This window comes from Peromyscus maniculatus, chromosome 18, assembly GCF_049852395.1.
Source record: "Peromyscus maniculatus bairdii isolate BWxNUB_F1_BW_parent chromosome 18, HU_Pman_BW_mat_3.1, whole genome shotgun sequence".
In the NCBI taxonomy this organism is placed as follows: Eukaryota; Metazoa; Chordata; class Mammalia; order Rodentia; family Cricetidae; genus Peromyscus; species Peromyscus maniculatus.
The window spans coordinates 48,613,436-48,631,987 of record NC_134869.1 but is presented as its reverse complement, the minus strand read 5'-3'; the positions used below and the strand labels follow the sequence as shown (position 1 = coordinate 48,631,987).

At 46.2% G+C, this 18,552-nt stretch overlaps 1 protein-coding gene across 4 annotated transcripts in view; it reads right to left on the bottom strand.

The window, feature by feature from the left end:
- Srgap1 (SLIT-ROBO Rho GTPase activating protein 1) overlaps positions 1–18,552 on the bottom strand; it is a 279,322-nt gene that overhangs the window by 131,095 nt on the left and 129,675 nt on the right. For all 4 annotated transcript variants that reach the window (XM_076554167.1, XM_076554169.1, XM_076554168.1 and 1 more), the window contains exons 2-3: positions 13,361–13,556; positions 8,089–8,251 (exon numbers count right to left, since the gene is read on the bottom strand). In XM_076554167.1, coding sequence (XP_076410282.1) covers positions 8,089–8,251; positions 13,361–13,556 — 359 coding nt within the window. The remainder of the gene's footprint in view (positions 1–8,088; positions 8,252–13,360; positions 13,557–18,552) is intronic.

Below are 18,552 nucleotides of genomic sequence, written 5' to 3'. Positions count from 1 at the left end.
TATCTATCTATCTATCTATCTATCTATGTGAGTGTATGGGCAGGTGCCCATGGAGGTAGCAGAAGGTGGCGCTGGACTCCAGAGCTGGCATTATTGGCCCTTGTGAGCTCCCCACCCCCACCCCACCCTTACCCCCCGCCATGTGGGTGCTGGGATGTGAACTCTGGTTCTCATGACAACACAAGCATCCTATAACCACTTAATGAATTGTCCAGCCCCTTCTTCCCTACATCTTACTTTTTTTTTGTTTTTTGTTTTTTGTTTTTTTTTTACACAGGGCTGGCCTCAAACTCACTATGTAGCTCCAGGATGACCTTGACCTTCTGATCCTCTTACCTCCATCCATCCATCCATCCATCCATCCATCTATCTATCTATCCATCCATCCATCTATCCATCTATCTATCTCTATCTAGATGAGAGAGAGCTATGAAAGGGAACTAGGGGTATGTCTGTGAAAGGTTCTGACAGGAATAGTGGGAGTCCCTTGAAATCAAAAGGATCATTATATCCTGTTTATACACCGGCCTTGTCATTTCATGACTACGGAGGAGGGAGGCAGCTAAAGCCTCCACCCAACTGCTTTCTTATCCAGAGACCTTACTTCACTCTTCACCCCAATATTGAAATTCCAAAGTATACATTTTAACGGGGCCTGGAGAATCTGTCTGGTCTCCATTCATAACCAGTACTCGGGGACAAACTGTTTACTGTATATATCACTTTCCCACTTCTCTAGACACTAAACATTGGTATGAGCTGGACCATGTTGTTTCTCTTAAGGTTTCAGCTTATAAAACAATTATAATTAACTATATTGGGCATCTCCTCTATACAGAATGTTCATGTACACAATCCAAAATTCACAGAGAGGCAGATGCAAGAAGATAAAACTAACTTAAAAGAAACCCCAACAAGTCCTCAAGTGTTTCTTGGCAACTCCTCTCAAGGTAATTAATTACTGGTTCTACTACTGACATTTGAGCATTGGTACCCAAGTAACACACCATATGGACAAAACTTGCAACACTGCTGACATCAATTGTTTTTTTTTTATCATTATGTAATGCATTTTCAACGAGACACACATGGATCACGTGCTTAACTCACCCTGAGACTTTGATAAAGCTTTTGAACAGATGGCAAATTGCTCGTCTGTAGCGGCTCACCTGCTTAACTTCCAGCCAGGTGAATCATAGGTGTCGTGATGTTGCTAGGCAACAAGGCAACGATAAGACTCCAAGAAAAACACCACCAACCACTGCCATTCACAGAGCATTCACTAGGGCCAGCCATCTTGGTATGTAATTCACAAAAACCAATAGCAAATATTTTGTAAAAATACTTTAGAAAATTGTGCCATTATAAGACACAATAGTTCAGCTTATTTATTTCTAGAAAACAAGCAGGCCGTAAGGTGGCTAAGACTCAGGAGAGTCAGCAAGTAGTGCTAGCTTGTGCTTTTCTTACTCATTTATCCAGGCTGTATCAATAATTAAGCTGTCCCCCGAGGTCACCAGAATACCATTTAATTCTTCTGCTACAGTGCACTAAAATGCCTTGGAAAAGTTCTTGTTATATTATTTACGAATGTTGCATAAGCATACTAACTCATATCCGGTAGCTCTCTGCTAAAAAACAAACAAACAAAAAAACCCTAGTCCATTTACTTTTCAGGGAACCTATTACCGGATGCCACAGCCATGACCATCAGCACTCCAGGGTAAATCACAGCCGTGACTGTCATCACCCCAGAAACTCAAAAGGTTAAGAACGGCATCCAAGTTGTGAAGGTCTGAGGCCACCCTTGACTTGGCAATTCTTTTTCTGTTACACAACATAAGTTAACTCTCACTGCCACACGAGAGATGCAAACGTCCAGGTCCAGGAAGAGGCCCGGAACCATGCAAACAGTGCTGCACACGAGGAAGGCACCAAAGACCCCATTCTGAGGGGCTCCCTCCAGACATGATAAATGCTGATGTTTTACATGAAAGGGGCAGGTTGCCAAGCAACACGGTATCTCTAATTAAAAAAAACAATCTATAATATACGAATTAATGTAATACATAGACACAACTGTAAAATATCTACAAACACACAGCATAAAATGTTTGCATATGAGACATATGAATAGACATATCAATAGTGAAAAGAGAATGAAAAAGAATTAACTGATTGTGTAAACCTGGGTAATGTAGAAAATATTTTTTAGCGTTTTACTACATTCTATAAGGAATATACATGGTTATATTTAAAAAAAATTAAACAAGGCTATGCGTAAGCAGTTGGCAGTATTTCAGAATGTATTGGTTTTCTTAAAAGAATATTTGTGTGTGTATGTGTGTGTATATGACATCACATACGTGCCGTAGTGTGCATGTGGAGTTCAGAGGTCCAACTTTGAGAGTCAATTCTTCCACCAGAGGAAGACTGCCGATCAGAGTCTTAGAGATCGGCAGTCGACGAGTGGTTTGTTTGTATTTTTATTTTTTAATTAACTTCGGCTACAGCCTCTGTGTGGACAGGGACTCACTTTAAATGTTCTCTGTGTCGGCACAGCTTTATCCCCACGAAACAACTCTGTTCTTCACAACTGGAGCGTATAAATAGATACGGCTTATTTTTTGATACAAGTGAAATGAAAGACTATGGATCTTAGTGGTAATTTCGCCTTCCTGCCAAACTAAGCCACACCATCAGTGGTGACAAAGTGGGCTAATTTAACCTTCAAGTCTGAATCTGATGACCTATGAACTTAGGCCAGCGGAGGGCGAGTGAGTCCCTGCGCCTCAAGGCCAGTCTCAGCCTTTTGAGTGTGGATGACTGACAGATTTTCTGGCTTCGTCTGCAACTAGCTTTCTTTAGGGTTTCAAAAAACCATTCCATTACATGCGTTCTTTGACCATTTCATGAACATGTACAGAACATTCTGGTTGCTCTTACCACCCACCTTCTCCTATGCCCCTCCCCCAATTTCTCCTCTTCCCCACAACCCCCCTTTCACGCTTGTGTCTTTTTGTTTTGTGACCCACTGAGTTTACCAAGGACCACCTGCTTGAGCATGGGTTTGGAACTGCCCCCGGGAGCCTGGTGGGCTCATCTATGGATACCCAATTAAAGACAATGGCTTCTCCTCCCCGAGAATTCACCAGTAGCCTCTCGTTCAGCGGGGAGTGATAAGGGTCTATAACTCCCCTCCCCGAGTCACACAATAATAAGTTACCCCTAGGGCCCAAGACTTCCTCAGCCATGGATTTTTGACTGAGTTCACAGAACCAGGCATTAATTCCCTCCTGTGACACTGGCCTCGAATCCAATCAGAGACCACTTGGTTACCCATGTAACAGTCATACCAATGGTGCCCTTGTGGGTACATCTTGCTTGGCAGGTTGGCATGGCAGTTCAGAGGGGTCACAGCTGGTTAAGGCTGTTTATGGTTTTCTTCCCCTATTAGCCTGTATTTCAGGGTCTAAGAAAGCTAGCCGGTAGGGAGGAAGTTTCCAGCTCAGTTTGAACTTGATTTCTCTGTGTCTTGTGATGGAGGTGGACGGTGATGAAGGTCCTCAACAACAGGGACTTACCAGTAGGCAACTGGGAGGAATGGTAATCGCATGTATTGTTTTGTGGGTATTGGGGTTTTTTCTTACCAACAACTCCTAAGGAGAATCCCACTAGGGACTTTTGGCACTGAGACATCTATCTTGAAATTTCCTTCTTGCCCCTCCAACTCCTTCCATGGACCCTTCTACTGCACCGCCTTCCCAACTCCATGTTCTCTTTCTTTCTTTTAAAATAACTCACTGAGTCCAATTAGTGTGCCCATATGTGCATGGGCGCAGGGCCGGCCACCGGAGCTCGAGCGACCTACCCTGAAGCATATTCCTGAAGAAAACGATTCTTCTTCCCCCAGCCGCTCTCAACCGCCCACAGCTCTCCCTGCCGTCCACGGTAGAATTATTCCCTGGCTTGATCTCACGTGGGTCTCACGCAGGCAGCCACAGCGGCTATGCGTTCCTGGGGACGATGGCTTTGTCACATCCAGAACTCACTGTTTCACAGCTGTCTTCCTCGACCCCTGGCTCTTAAAATATTTCTGTTTCCCCCTCCGATTACGGTCCCAGAGCCTTGGGAGCGGTGGGGGTAATATAGATGATGCCTTTAGAGCCGAGCACTCCGGCACTGATGAATTCTTCTCTGCACCTTGGTCCGTTGCGAATCTCTGTATTAGCCATCTGCTGCAAACGGGAAGCTCCTCCGGTGAGGCCTTCCAGCTGTACTTACAATAACCCTGGGGTTCTAGAATTAGTACTAGTCAGCCATGCAGGGCATCTCCTTCTCTTAACTTATATTTTTAATTAGCTTACACAGCAACAGTTTTTTTTTCATACATTTGTGGTTTTTGGCCAACTCTCTGCTACTCTATCTTCATCCTCCTCACCCCCACCCCTATGCCCGCTGAAACCTCCCACCCCTGGCCCTCCTCCCGAAGGCATCCCCCAGTCCAATGGCCCGTTCCTAGTTTCCTGCAGGTACTGAAAGTTAAATACACAACACTAAAGATCCAAAAGTAGACCACACATATGAGAGACAGCACATGGCATTTGTCTTTCAGTGCTTGGGTCACCTCGGGGAATAAGATGTTTTCCCCCAGCTTCATCCATTTATTTGCAAATTTCATTTTTCTCTGCAGATGAAGAAATTCTGTCGGGTGTACGTACCACATTTTTATTATCTGTTCATAGCCTTGGTGGACACCAAGGCTAATTCCATTCCCTAGTATTGTGAAGAGAGCGGCAAAAAACTATGGGTGAGCAAGTGTCTCTGTGTTCGTATACGGAGACCTTACGGTCTTTTAGTCTCTGCTTAGGGGTGATACAGATTTTTTTTTTTAAGTTTTTTGAGACAGGGTTTCTCTGTGAAACAGTCCTGTCTATCCTGGATCTCCCTCTGTAGACCAGGCTCACCTTGAACTCACAGAGATCTGCCTACCTCTGCCTTCTGAGTGCTGGGATTAAAGGCATGTGATACCACCGCCCGGTTGTGATACAGATTTTTGCAAGAAAGGACTATAGCCCAAACCAGTGTCCTAATGTCAGATGCGTTCGGCCATTCACATCAAGTGACAAGGACCGATTTGAGTAAGTTGGTGATTTTGTGTTGGGCCACATGTGTGGTGTCCTCGACTGCAGGAGGGCTATGAGTTGGACCCGGATGTGAGCAGGCTGAAACAGTTCCCCAGTAAGCCTTGTCCTTGTGGTTGTAATGACTGGTCCTTTCCAGCTCATCTGCCGTGACTGAGAGAGAGAAGGCTGTTCAAGATGTACGGAACACTCTCGCGAAACAACCAAGTTAGCAGGAACCCACTGCGCATACAGTAAGCCTTAGAATCTAAATAAGTAATGAATTCTAGGAGCAAACAAGCAGGCATGTGTCTGCCTTTTTATTTACTGTGCATTTCCCAGATTCCTCCTTACAAATTAGGAATTCATTTCCCCAACTACTGGGAACATGGACCGTGGACTGATGGGACTAAGGAGCTGAGCTCTCCCTGAGAACCAACCGCTCTTGAGAATTCCCCTCCATTAAAGGGGGCCGCCTTTCTCAAGAGCACTCCAAGTTCAAGGGCTCCGAACCAAAAAGCCTGGGGCTCCTTGCCTGGAGAGCAGACAACTCCAGGGGCGCTCCCAGTCCAGGAGCTCACACAGCTTCAGCCCCCCCCTTTGCCCAACCTTGCTACGTTCTTTCTCTGGAAGAGAATGTCTTGAACATCTCCCGAGATCACAAAACAAGGAAGCCGAAGAGCCAAGTTCTCACCCAAATACATGTGACTGTCGGTCCTAGTGTCTACCAATGTCATTAAAGCCCGGACCCCTGTCATACCAGGTCTCTCCTTATTGTCGTCTTTGCTAGCCTTTATTGTATCACCCATCCCCTGTCCTATCAGCCCAGGCCAGCCCCACACCACTCTGTACTTTCCATACACGCATGCCCCGCAGGCCCCAGAAAGGCTCACCTTTTCTTGCCTCACCAAAGTGGCCCCTTCATTTCCAGAGCTACTTCTCTGAAGTTTTCCCTGTCCCCTAGGGAAGTGAAGCTCCTCATCCTCCAGGCCCCTATAGTGAGCTCCGCATCCCTTTAGCTTGGGAATGCTTAATGACAATAACGAGTTCCTTGCAAGCCGGGGCATGTCTTTTCACTCAGCTTTGCCAGCCACACAGCTTACAGATGTTTTGCTCGGTGGATGAATAAACGAGGAGATGCCCATGTAGGTCCTGGCTGAATCCTTGCCAAAACCCCCATGTCGGGGAAGCATCTTTCAGTAGCATCCAAATGTGGATTCACTGCAACCTTCCTGAGGTCAGTCCTTTCTCCACCGTGGCTGCCTGATGTGCAACATCTGCACACCACTGCAGATGCTCATGGATCCCACAAAACTGTATGCAGTCTCCACAGACGGTGCTCATGGCGGGGCCAGAAGAGTCTGTCACTTTCCTAGCTCTGTGGAAACTAATACATATTTTTGAAGGTTTTTTTTTTTTTTTTTTTTTTTTTTGAGCTGAGAATCGAACCCAGGGCCTTTGCGCTCTACCATTGAGCTAAATCCCCAACTCTACTAATACATATTTTTAAGTGCTCTTATTTAAGATGTGGAGATATTGCTCTACCTAGCCTTAGGTCCAGCATAGAAAGTTCTTTGCTGGAAACAGCTTCCCCCTCCATTGGACCCAGCACACAACGACTTAGAGCTCGCTAAATTTCCATTTCTAGGTCAGACATCAAACCGAACGAACGTGGCCACATCAAGCACGGCTGGCCCGCATGACACTGTACCCTTGTTGTAAGAGGCTCCTTGGAAACACAAATGCATTGTGAATCGGCAGGGTGCACCTCCTTCTCTGAAGCTAAAACAGTACCCACTGAAGAAAGGTCTGGGCATAAATCTAGGCACAGGACACTATCCAGACCAAGCTGAGGAGGTCTGTGGAGACTCCGGCTCTCAGCACAGAAACTGAAAGCCGGGTAAGGCGCTGTGTGTGTCCTTTGCACAGGAAATGCTCCAAGTTTGTTTTGTTGTTGTTGTTGTTGTTGTTCTCAACAGAAGTGTCCAAACAACGAAGATATTCGCTGAGAGCTGACTGAAGCTAACCATTTCAGGAAGGTTTACAAGCCCAGTCGTCGTTGTCGTCGTGTCCCATGTCCCTCCGTCCCTCCGTCCGTCACCCCCACACCCACCCCGTTTCTTTGTTTCTTGTAAATGGAGTCAGGAAGGAGGAAGCTCTCTCACACATTAGAAACTGAATTTTTCTGGGCCCAGTATAATTTTTTTTTTTTTTCCATTTCACTCTCAGAGACCCTGCAGCCTGGAGTAAGAAGACAATGTGGTAACCTTTTCCTGGGAGGTCAACACACGTGATGTGCTTTACAAGTCTGGTCACGTGTGAGCTGGGAAAACCAGAACCCGAGGCTTCTCCTCTCCAAGTGCGGCTCTTTTCTAAGTGTGGAGGTCAGTTCTAAGGACAAAGATAAGCCCTGCAGGTACTTTAAAAAAAAAAAAAAGATGTTTATTATTTTCATTAAGTGTGTGTGTGTGTGTGTGTGTGTGTGTGTGTGTGTGTGTGTGTGTGTGTTTGTGAATGGGTATGTGCATATCAATGCGCATGCTCAGGGAGGGCAGAGGCATCAGATCTCCGTGGATCTGGAGTTGTGAGCTGCCTGCCCAACCTGGGTCCTGGGAACCAAACTCACTTCCTCTGCAAGAGTAGTGTGAACTCTTAACTGCTGAGCCACCTCTCCACCCCCCTGCAGGGACCCATACCCCCCAAATACCTTCCTTCATGATGCTCAGGTCAGATATTCATTAATTTAATGAAGAGAAATAAATATATCCAGTAGATAATGCTGTATGCATTATACATATGCACATACATGTATACACACACACCGTGCACAAACATACAGTATAAACACACACGCTCGAGTTCAGAATATTGGCGCCTTTCAGTCTTTTCAGGCACTTCCTCCTAAGTGGCTGTAGGTAAGGTGGTTATCTGGAAGTTTGGGATGGCAGGGAGGGATGGACTCTACCTTTTTAAACATCCGGGTGGAATCCTCGCTTATCTGCATGAACCGCATGATGACGTTGTTCAGATAGATGTCGCTCAGGGTGGCGTGATCTTTGCTTTCTCGCCTCACTTGGTTCAGGAGCAAGTACCAGCAGTTCACTGGAGACAACAGGTTCTGATCTTTCCTGGGAGGTCAAGAAGGACAGAATTACCATCGGGTCCAAGCAGTCCGGGTCAGCCAGAAGAGGTCACCCATGCGGGCGGAGGAGCCACGGCAGAGAGGTGCTGTATCCTTCTCTCTGCTCCGAGCGTTTCTAAGATCAGGACATACCACAGCCTGCAGGGATCCTGCAACTTACTAAGCCTGGAAAGAAAACTTGGATCAAAAACCCTCGGTACAACCTCCCGCCCCTGACCGGGGCTCCGGGAGCCCGACCCAGACAGTGCTGAGGAAGCCCCCAGGGTTTAGTGCGCCACTAAGGAAAGCACTCATGTTTACACGAGAATCTATCGGCTACTGTCTCACACACAGACTGGTCTGCCCCAGCTTACAAAGTCCCCTTTGACTCCTCAGTCTACTGCTGGAAAAGAAATTTCACTAGGCATGCTTTCCACGGGACACAAATCTGATGGTTATTTATTAATCCCTGGATAAATAACCTCAGGCCTCCAAAAAAGCATTCCCGGGGAACTTGAACTTTATAGGATTGTCTCGAGGCTCATGAACGGACCCCGAAAGTGTGCTGGCTCATGATGGGTCACATGTCCTGTTGAAACTCACTGAGCCATCTCAGATTCGTAAATGCTCCTGGTTTATTTTGGATAATAAAACTAAATGAACTGCAAAGCACACAAAATTAGACGTCTATACATATGTATTCAAAGAAAAACTCCATCCCAACATGGTGAGCAACCAGAATGCCACTGCTAAAAAAAAAAAAAAAAAAAGAGAGAGATGCCCTCCTCCCCTCCTGCCACCTGCGGCGGGCAAGAGAGCTGACCCTCCCCTTTATTACCAGCTGCAGCACCTGGGAAATCGAGCCCTGCACCTCGCCTGGACAGCGCAGGAGAGCTGACCCTATTGACAGAGGACAGGTGAACCGTGCTGAGAATGTGACCATGGGAGATCGGGCCCCGCCCCTCATCTGCCGTATGGTGGGGGGGGGCGGGGGGGGGGGAAGAGATGCAGAGATGCCCCCCCAACCTGAGGCAGGTGGGAGAGCTGGCCCTGAGGTCATTAAGAGTAGGAGGGCTGTCCCTACCCCTCAGCAGCTGCGGCACTCAGGAGAGTGGCCCCTGTACCTTGCCTGGCCGAGGCAGCAGAGCTGACCCTGATGGTCCAGGTGCAGGAGAGCCAGCCCTGAGGGTGTGAAACTGGGAGAACTGGCCCCACTCCTTGCTCATTGCTGCAAGGACTGAACTAGCCAGGGCAGTGCTGGAGGGCTCACCCCGGTGGTAAGGACAGGGGAGAGCTAGTGAGCTGACCAACCCTGTAACTGCCCGGGCCCAGAATCAGGGGTATGAGTTGGCCCACCCCAATATCCACTCCATCTATGATCTATGGGGGCACGTGAAGGGGCTGGTCATACAGACCCAAAGCTAAGGATTTCCATGATACTGGGCAACAACAGGATATTCAAGAGGAGTCCCAGTGAGGGCCCAGCATCAATAGTGTAGCAGAAACCAGAGGCTTCGGACCAGACCAATGACTCTTTGCAATGAACACTTGCACGTAAAGATATGTGGACAAGAGGGTTTACTGTGTGATTCAGTGGGTCACAGTACAACTTCCACAACAAGATTTTTCCTTTTTTCCCCCCTTTTCTTTTTTTCTCTTAAATTTTTTTGAGGGGAGGGTTGCAAGGGCAGAGGGCAGATATGAAGGGACGGGGAAATGAATGGGATTGAGATACGCGATATGAAAAGACGCAAGGAATAAATAAAAAGAAAGTTAAAAAAATTAGAACTACAATTTGTTGTTGTTGACCATAAAAACTAGCCATGAAATGGCAAAATGGCAGCGTTTCTCCAAACTCGGGCACAGAGGTGCCAGGTAATCGGATGTGGGGTTTTATTAACTTTTCTTCTTTTTAATTTGCATGTGTCTGTGAGAGGGAAGGGATGGGGGAGGAGAGGGACGGGAAAGCCATGTACCAGGGCCCAGATGTAGACGTACGAGGCCAGCCTCTGATGTGGGCTCTCGCCTCCCAAAGGCTACCAGCCTTTCCATTTCTGAGGGCTCTCTTGTTTCTGCCCCCTGCCTTCTCACAGGCATGCAGGGATGACGATGCATGCATGCTGCTACGTCTGGCTTCTGCACCGGTTCTGGGATCAGAATGCAGGTCACCAGGCGTGTGTGAGAGGCACTTAACTCACTCAGTCAACTTCCCAGCAAGATGATGTAACAGTTCATTATTCATGAACATTTATGACTGCACATTAAGTCAGGGGAAAGAAAGAAAGTCATGCCTTTCTACCATATGGTTTCTCAGACTCTGCACTGAATATTGCACTGGATCCGGGAAGCCGAGGCAGGAGGATCAAGAGTTTAAGGCCAGGCTGGGTTACATAGCGAGTTCAAGGGATGCCTTATAACGAGACCCTGTCTTTAAAAAAAAAAAACGAAGAAAATATCCACCACTCCCAAAACACTGAGTTACAATCCTTGTTTAAAAGACAAAGCAAGAAAAGGAACAAAAAAAGGCCCAGGAAGAAATCCTCACGCACACTGGGATTCTAGCTCTGACCTGGGACGTCTTTTTTCTTAGAACCGTCAAGAAGGAATGGAGTCCACAGCAGGTGAGCGGAGTCTTTTTATTGTCACGCCCCTGTCTAACCCCAGAAGCAAGTGCCACGCTGTCCATTTGAACTATGCTTATCCTTTAGCCGGAAGTAGACAGAAAATTCCTTCAGACTATTTCATACATCTTTGTGTCCTCAGTATGCCCCCAGATGGAAGCATGAAATAGTATTTCATTGATTGAGTAAGCAAACACATTATTATCATTACCTTGTTATTAGTGTCAATCACAATACCAATAATCAAATAATAATAATAATAATAATAATAATAATAATAATAATAATAATAATAGCAACTATCATTTACTGAGTGAGAAGCAGGAGGCAGGTTGAGACTGGGGGCTTCAAGCCCAGTTTGGGAAGGTGCCGGTGGGCAATCCTAGCAACCTGGAAGGCTGAGGCAGGACAATAAGGAGGGGCCGAGAGTGGAAGCTTACTGCTCCACATCTTCATCTTGTGCAGACCTTGGCACCATTTGGGTTAAGGAATGGGTACCTTTGCATAGTACCTAGACCTTCACTTCCTTCCTTCCTTCCTTCCTTCCTTCCTTCCTTCCTTCCTTCCTTCCTTCCTTCCTTCCTTCCTTCCTTCCTTCCTTCTTCCCTCCTTCACTTCCCTCTTCCTCCCTCCCTCCCTCCCTTCCTTCCTTCCTTCCTTCCTCTCTCTCCTCTTTCTTTTTTCCTTACTTCCTCTCTTTCTCCCTCTCTTTCTTTCTTTCTTCCTTTCTCTCTCTCTCTCTCTGACCATTGAAATATTCCTTGTCTTCCTATGGATCCAGGTGTATACTTCTAAGGGCATCCATTATACTTTAACCATTGTTTCGGGAATTTTATGGCACAGGTGTTTTCCAGAGTCCCTGGCCCACCTTGCTTTCTGAAACAAAACAAAAGCTCATGCTGCTTTTTTTTTTTTTTTTTTTTTTAACTATCTCCCCAATTGGGGGTTTCCCTCTCCCTCTAGGCTGGCTAGATCATAAGCTGACACACCATGAGAGACCCTGCTGTTCTTCCTTCACTGACAGCCTCCTACAGCCCACAACCTGACCTGTCACCTAAATGCAGGTATGGGCAGTTCAACTTAAAACCCTCCAGAGACTCCTGTGTCTACAGGATAAAGCCCACAAAGATGTGTAAGAATCTGTGCTGTGCTCCCACTGATGCCTGTGGCCACACTGCCCATCCAATTACCATGAACTCCCTAAGAACTACTATTTTGCAAACATGTCTTAGAGCCCTTTCCTTCCGGTCCTTGACCTACGGGGTTCCCTTTTTCAGCCTCCTTTCCTCGTCGGCTAGTCATTATGTGTCCACTCACATATCACTCTTCTTGGGGCCAGGGAGACGGCTCAGGTGGTAATGTTTGCCCTGTAAGCTCAAGGATGTGAGTTTGAACCACAGACCCCGACACTGAGGAGGCAGAGACGGGCAGATGAATGGTGTGTTAACACCTAAGTAACGACAACCCTAGCTTGTTCTCTGGCCTCCATAGCAAGTACACACTAATGTCTGTGCACCACTATACATGCGTGCATTGGCATACATGCATGCACATGTGCGCATGCACACACACACACACACACACACACACACACACACACACACACACACACACACACACACACCACTCTTCCAGGACCTTACTTCTTGACTTCTATAACAGAATATGTTTTAGCCCTGTCTGTCAATGCAAAGCTATCCTTCCCCATGTTGGTACACTTATGTACAATTACCTACCTGTCTCTCTAACCCCAAGATTTCAAATTATGAAGTAAATTTCACAAACAGAACAACCTGTATGTTCTTTTTAATTACTACAAACATGTTGGGTGCTTTCCTGGAACACTAAACCCAAACCAAAGTCATTGCTTCTCTTCATACAGAAATCACTAGAGCGTGGGGCAGGCCTATAATCTTGGCACTTGGTAGGCAGGACTGTCATAGGTTCTAGGCTAGCCTGGGCTACAGAGTGAGACCTGGTCTCAAGACATGGAAAGTAAAACAAACAACAACTCGTCACAGAAATCTTGAGGCCTTTGCTTAAAGCAGCTCTTTAAACACACCCTGTTCAAATGTCTACCTATGGCCGATATCAGCTTTTCTGTAGCTGGGAGTTTTATAAAGACTGATTCAAAACATAAATTTAATTCTATGCAGTATGGGTGGGAAGGGAGAAAGGTTGCTCCATTTATGGGGACTTGATCGCCAATAACTTCTTAGACAAAAGAGGAAATGTCCAGAACGGAGGATGTTTGGAGAAAAAGTGGGGTATCCAATCGCCTTGGAAAAGTGACCCTGAATCAAGTCTCTCTACATCCATCTGTCTGTTCCTCCCTCCCTCCCTCCCTCCCTCCCTCCCTCCCTCCCTCCCTCCCTCCCTCCCTCCCTCCCTCCCTCCCCTTTCTTCCCCACCCCCACCCCCAAGGAATTGAACCTATGACCTCATGCACTCTAGGCTCGCGCTCAGCCCCCACACAGTGGGAACCAGCTTCTTACTTGAACTGCTGGTGGTCTTTCGTGCTTCTGGTTTTGGCCATGAACCTTTCTGCCAGCTTCTCCAGGTTCCGGGAATACTCCGTCTCAATTTCGGCTTTTTTCCGGAAGAAGTCTTGCAGGTCCTGGAGCAGCTGCACTCGCATCTCCGTCTGCTGCTCCAGGCATCTCTGCTGCTCCACCAGCTGGGCTCGGATCTCTAAGGGGGAGACAAGAAGCCACCTGATGACGTCACCAAAGTGACCAAGGTGCGCGCGAACAGGCAAGGCAGGAAGAGAGACCCCTATCACCCAGGTGGCCCCTATGACGATGGCCTCTGCTGGAGTCCCGTATGCGGGCTGGTTTTTCATTTTTATCTTGCATCCCGTTCATTCATTCTAACGATGTGTACCGCGCACACGCAGACACATGAGCAAGAAAGAGCGGGTGTAGGGAGCAGAGGACAATCTGTGGGAGCTGGTTCCGTCCCTCCACCATACATGTCTAAGAGACCGACCTCAGCTCAGCTTAGTGGCAAGCACCTTTACCCACTGAGCCGTCTTGGCTATTTAATTAAAAAAAAAAAAATCTGCTGGCCTTTTTTCCCCCCAATGAGATGAGACCCCAAATATAGCAAATTTGAATAGAAATATGTCTCACACTTGTAATACCACAAACACACATTGAGTCATGAGGGAGAGAAATTACAGCCTTTCAGATAATTCCAGACACTGGGGTGCTGCTGGTATCCAGCGCATTGTAAACTTCGAGTGGTATTTCATGTTAACTATCCTTCTGAGCTGGAGGGGAAAAGACGTGGGCATCATCTCTTCCCGACATCGGAGCTGACACATTCATCAGTTGGCACACAGAGAGACTGACATCTGGCAGTTTTTATTTAGGCTCACATTCCTCCTTTGTAAAACACTTCAGGCTTTATAGGCATGCCGGACCTAAAAATAACTTCTTTCTATATCCAAATAATCCATTCATAACAGGGCAACTCTTGGACTCCAACTTATTATTCTGTTCATAACACCCAGGCTGCTCTCCCAGCCTTGACCTTGTACACACTGTTCAAACCAACACCTTTACTGCCACGCGCCATCCTGAGGCTCCTTTGACCATTTTAATACCTTAGGATGTGTGTCTACGGACTCAGGAAGAGCACAAAGCAAACATAACTGATGCCCAATTAGCTGTAAGCGGCCACTGCAGAGAAATCTGTGCTTGGGGAAAAAGAGTTACCCGAACCACACACCAGTGACCGGCTTTTGTGCCAAGGCTGACTCCCAAAGACAAGAATAGTATTGGCCAGCGGAGAACCTCTCCGTCCTCCTCCCCAGGGTCCACACCTAGGCCCTAAAAGAGGGCAGCAACCTAACTCAGTGGAGACGGAGGAATCCTGTCCGAGAGTACTTCCTTCGGGTCTTTGTGGGATCCCTTCTAGACAGAGCTGATGACGGAGATGCAGGGATTTCATCCCGCTAGTTAAACTCACTAATGGTGGGATGGTTACGGTGGGAGGGCAGGAGGCAGGCCAGGAAATGTGCTGGCTTTATACTGAACTATAACATTTACTTCTTCACTATCCACGTTAGTATAGTCTTCTCTGTTAGTATGTGGGACCTCCCCGGGACTCTGCCTCCGCTCTGCCAGTCTGACCAATGGAATACTTCCTGTCATCTTTCCAGCCATCCAGGGGTTCTGAGCAGTTGTCCTATTCCCCAGCAACAGCTTGGCGGAGTGTCCTAAAGAGCTCTGCCCTGGGGTCTGCTGTGCTCTGGGCACTGCTGTGGCGGGGGTGGGGGGGTGGGGGGTTGGGGATGGGGAGCTTGGGGGCGTGGTGACTCAGACTCAGCAAAGGCAGGGAGGCACACCTCATGTTCTCTCTGGGCTGAGGGATCCTCCCCCTCACCTCTCAGGAGAGTAGTGGTTGCTGGAGAGAAAACACCACCCACAGGCTTTTAACCACAAGGAAGGGCATCTGTTTCCCCAGTCAATCGAGTAAGCGGTTTCCAATATAGTATTATAACCAGTAGGGCTGCCAAACGTTTTCTCCTAAAAATACACAGCTATTTTTGTTTCATGAAGAAGAAGAAGAAAGAAAAAAAAATCAAGGATGGGAGGAGTATTTTTCATTCAGGAATTCCAGTAAATCTTTGGAGATGAAGTCGTTTTTAGCAAATCCTGCTGTGCTAACAGAAAGTGAATCAATCATTATCAGGTCCCCCCCCACCCGCCACTTCTTCTCACCTTGGTATCCAATAGGAAATAAAAGTGGCTCTGCCTCAGAGCTTATCAGAGTTACTCAGCAGTTATATGGGCTTTCGTCAACTGGGTATAAATAATTAAAACTCCCAGAAATGCCATTAATTCTGTACTGTGGACAGCAAGTCTCTGCCTAGCCACAGATTCCTGGGCAGTCCATTAAGGCTCTTCCCAGCCGCTCTCCTGGGCCAGTCTTGAGGGGGACTGTTATGGTCGGACTCACGGTTCATTTTAATTTAGCTGAGCACACCAGAATCGCACTCGTATCACAGGTGAGGGGGAGTCCCAGGCTCTGGAGGCACAGCCTTGTTCTCACTCAGCTTCTTCTGCAGTGGCACACAGACCCTCGAGTGCCAACATTAGTTCACAATGAAGATAAGATATGGAAGGAGGCATATGAACTATAAGGGTATGGAAGATACAATGTCCGGAATAATGAAGGAGATGACAAGACACACAGCTGTACCCAGCATGAAGGAAAACAGCGCCCCACAGGGTGGGAGGTATGCTTGCAGATCATATCCTGGACAGGGGTTTGTATATAGCTTATACAAAGAACTCTTCTAACTCAACAATAAAATAAACAAAAAAATACAACTTAAAACATGAGCAAAGGATCTTAGATCATCCTCGGCTACGTATCAAATTTGAAGTCAGCCTGGTGCTGTGGATATTACTCTATGTAAATAAAACACTGGTGGCCAGTGACCAGGCAGGAAGTATAGGCGGGACAAAGAGAGAGGAGAATTGGGGAAACAGGAAGAAGGAGGGAGAGACACTGCAGCCACCGCCAGAAGAGCATATAAAGAAGCCGGTAAGCCACCAGCCACGTGGCAAGATATAGATTTATAAAAATGGGTTAATTTAAGTTATAAGAACAGTTAACAAGAAGCCTGCCACGGCCATACAGTTTATAAGTGATACAAGCATCTGAGTGATTATTTTATAAGTGGATTGTGGGACTGCGGGGCTTGGGGAGCCTGGAGAGAAGCCCTCCAGCAACAAATGGCGCCCAACGGCTCGAGTTTCCACCTTAAACCTGAGAATATTTAATAACCAATTCTAAACAGAGCCAAAACCAGGTTCCTGCTTCTTGTCTCATACGGGCAGCTAGACGCCGCAAAACGCAGGTTTGAACACCGGCGGGTTCCTGGCGTGTGCGTTTGACCAGCAGTATGGCGGGAATGAGGCGTCTGCCAGCGGCACATTACGCTGTGTGGTAGATTTATTCTTTACTAGTATAAAAAAAAAAAAAAAAAAAAAAAAAAAAAAAAAAAAAAAAAAAGAGGTTTCTGGGCTACACGCTGCTTTGATAAAAGCGTAGACCCACTATTTCTGAGACTTGATGATTCCCAGAGCTGGCGGAAAACGTACCACCGCCATGTTGGGAAGCTTAAGTGGGCGGAGCCAGCAGTCATAGCACCGTTTCAGTCTTAGAATGGTACAGTTTAAAGCAATAGGCTCGAGGTAATATAAAAAATAAGCCACGTAAAGATAGCTACCACACAGAGAATCTGGATTATGTTCTCTTTGATATTCGTAACTGAACAAAAACATTTGATTGCAAAAGCTGTTGAGTTATGCCAAAATGTATATTTTAAAGGTACCTTGACTTCAAAATTTGGATTTAAGGATATGTTACTTTGGAAAAGAGGTTCTGCTTTTGTTTCCACAGAAAGCCAGAGGCTGTGGATTTGTTCCAGATTAAGATACATCAGGTTTCACCAGCCAAGACCCCCTGAAAGGTCTCCGATGACACCATGGCCCAGATGATCCAACATCCAGAGCGGTTTCAAGGCAACTGGTTCACACAATACAGCCTCACGGACTACCCCATAGGCCTAAAATTTTCTTTTCGTCCCCATAAGATACAGCGCCCCCCTCCAGCAGGAAGCAGTAAGAGATGCTACGCCCAAACTCCCAAATATACCACGCTGGCTTTAGAGGTGGAATTGGCTCACTCCCCCTCTAAACCCAGACATATTGCTTTAAAAAAAAAATGGTTAAGAGATTCTTGTGTCCCAAATCAGAATAGCCCTCTGGTGTGGGACAGAGAAAAACCAATATTTTAATTTAAAACAGGTTGATTATAAATGTGATCTCTTTCTAAAAAAGAAAAGGGGATATGATATAGATATATAGGAGGATATAGAGATGATAAGATAAAAGGGTAGATTAATGAACCTACTTTTAAAGAACAACTTGTTTAAAATGTTTTACATTGGTATAAATTTTAGTTTATTGATACAAACTTGAAGTTAATTTTGTTATACTGTATATATATATTTCTATTCTTGTTTGAGGTATTATGTTTATGTAACTCATTTAAAATTGTAATGGATAATTAAAAATAGGTTAATAATTAGTCATTTATGATAATCATATTTGTAACCATGTTAGTTAAGTCTTCTAGGTATACATAGATATATTTCAGATAGATAGGTAATCTTCAAACACTTCATAGACCTTGAGAATATGGCATTTAAATAACTTAGAATTCTGTTGACATGAGACACAATTGCTCCTGGCTGCACCAATTTGATCCCGAGAGAATGTTGGGCTTCTAAGACATTTCCATTTGGAAGTTTGTCTTCTTGGCACAAAATGGCCTACTGGGCAAAGAACTGCCCTTGCCTTGACGGCTGACAGTACGAATGCAATGCTGTCCTTTCTGGACAAGCGGGACACAAGGAAAGCGACCACTGTACTCTGCCAAGACAGGGTAAGATGGTCTTTCAGAATTCCTGCTTCTGAAAATAGTCTGTCAGATACTCTAGACCTGTAGCCAATTTGAATGCACCAATAATGCTGAGAAATATTAGGTGACTGTCCAGGCTGCCAGCTGTCTTGGTCTACTCTTGCAAGATTCCCGAAAGTTGCTTGCATCCATCTACTATTTCTTAGGTACCATTATCTTCCTTCTCAGGTCTTTGATGTGGTTAAAG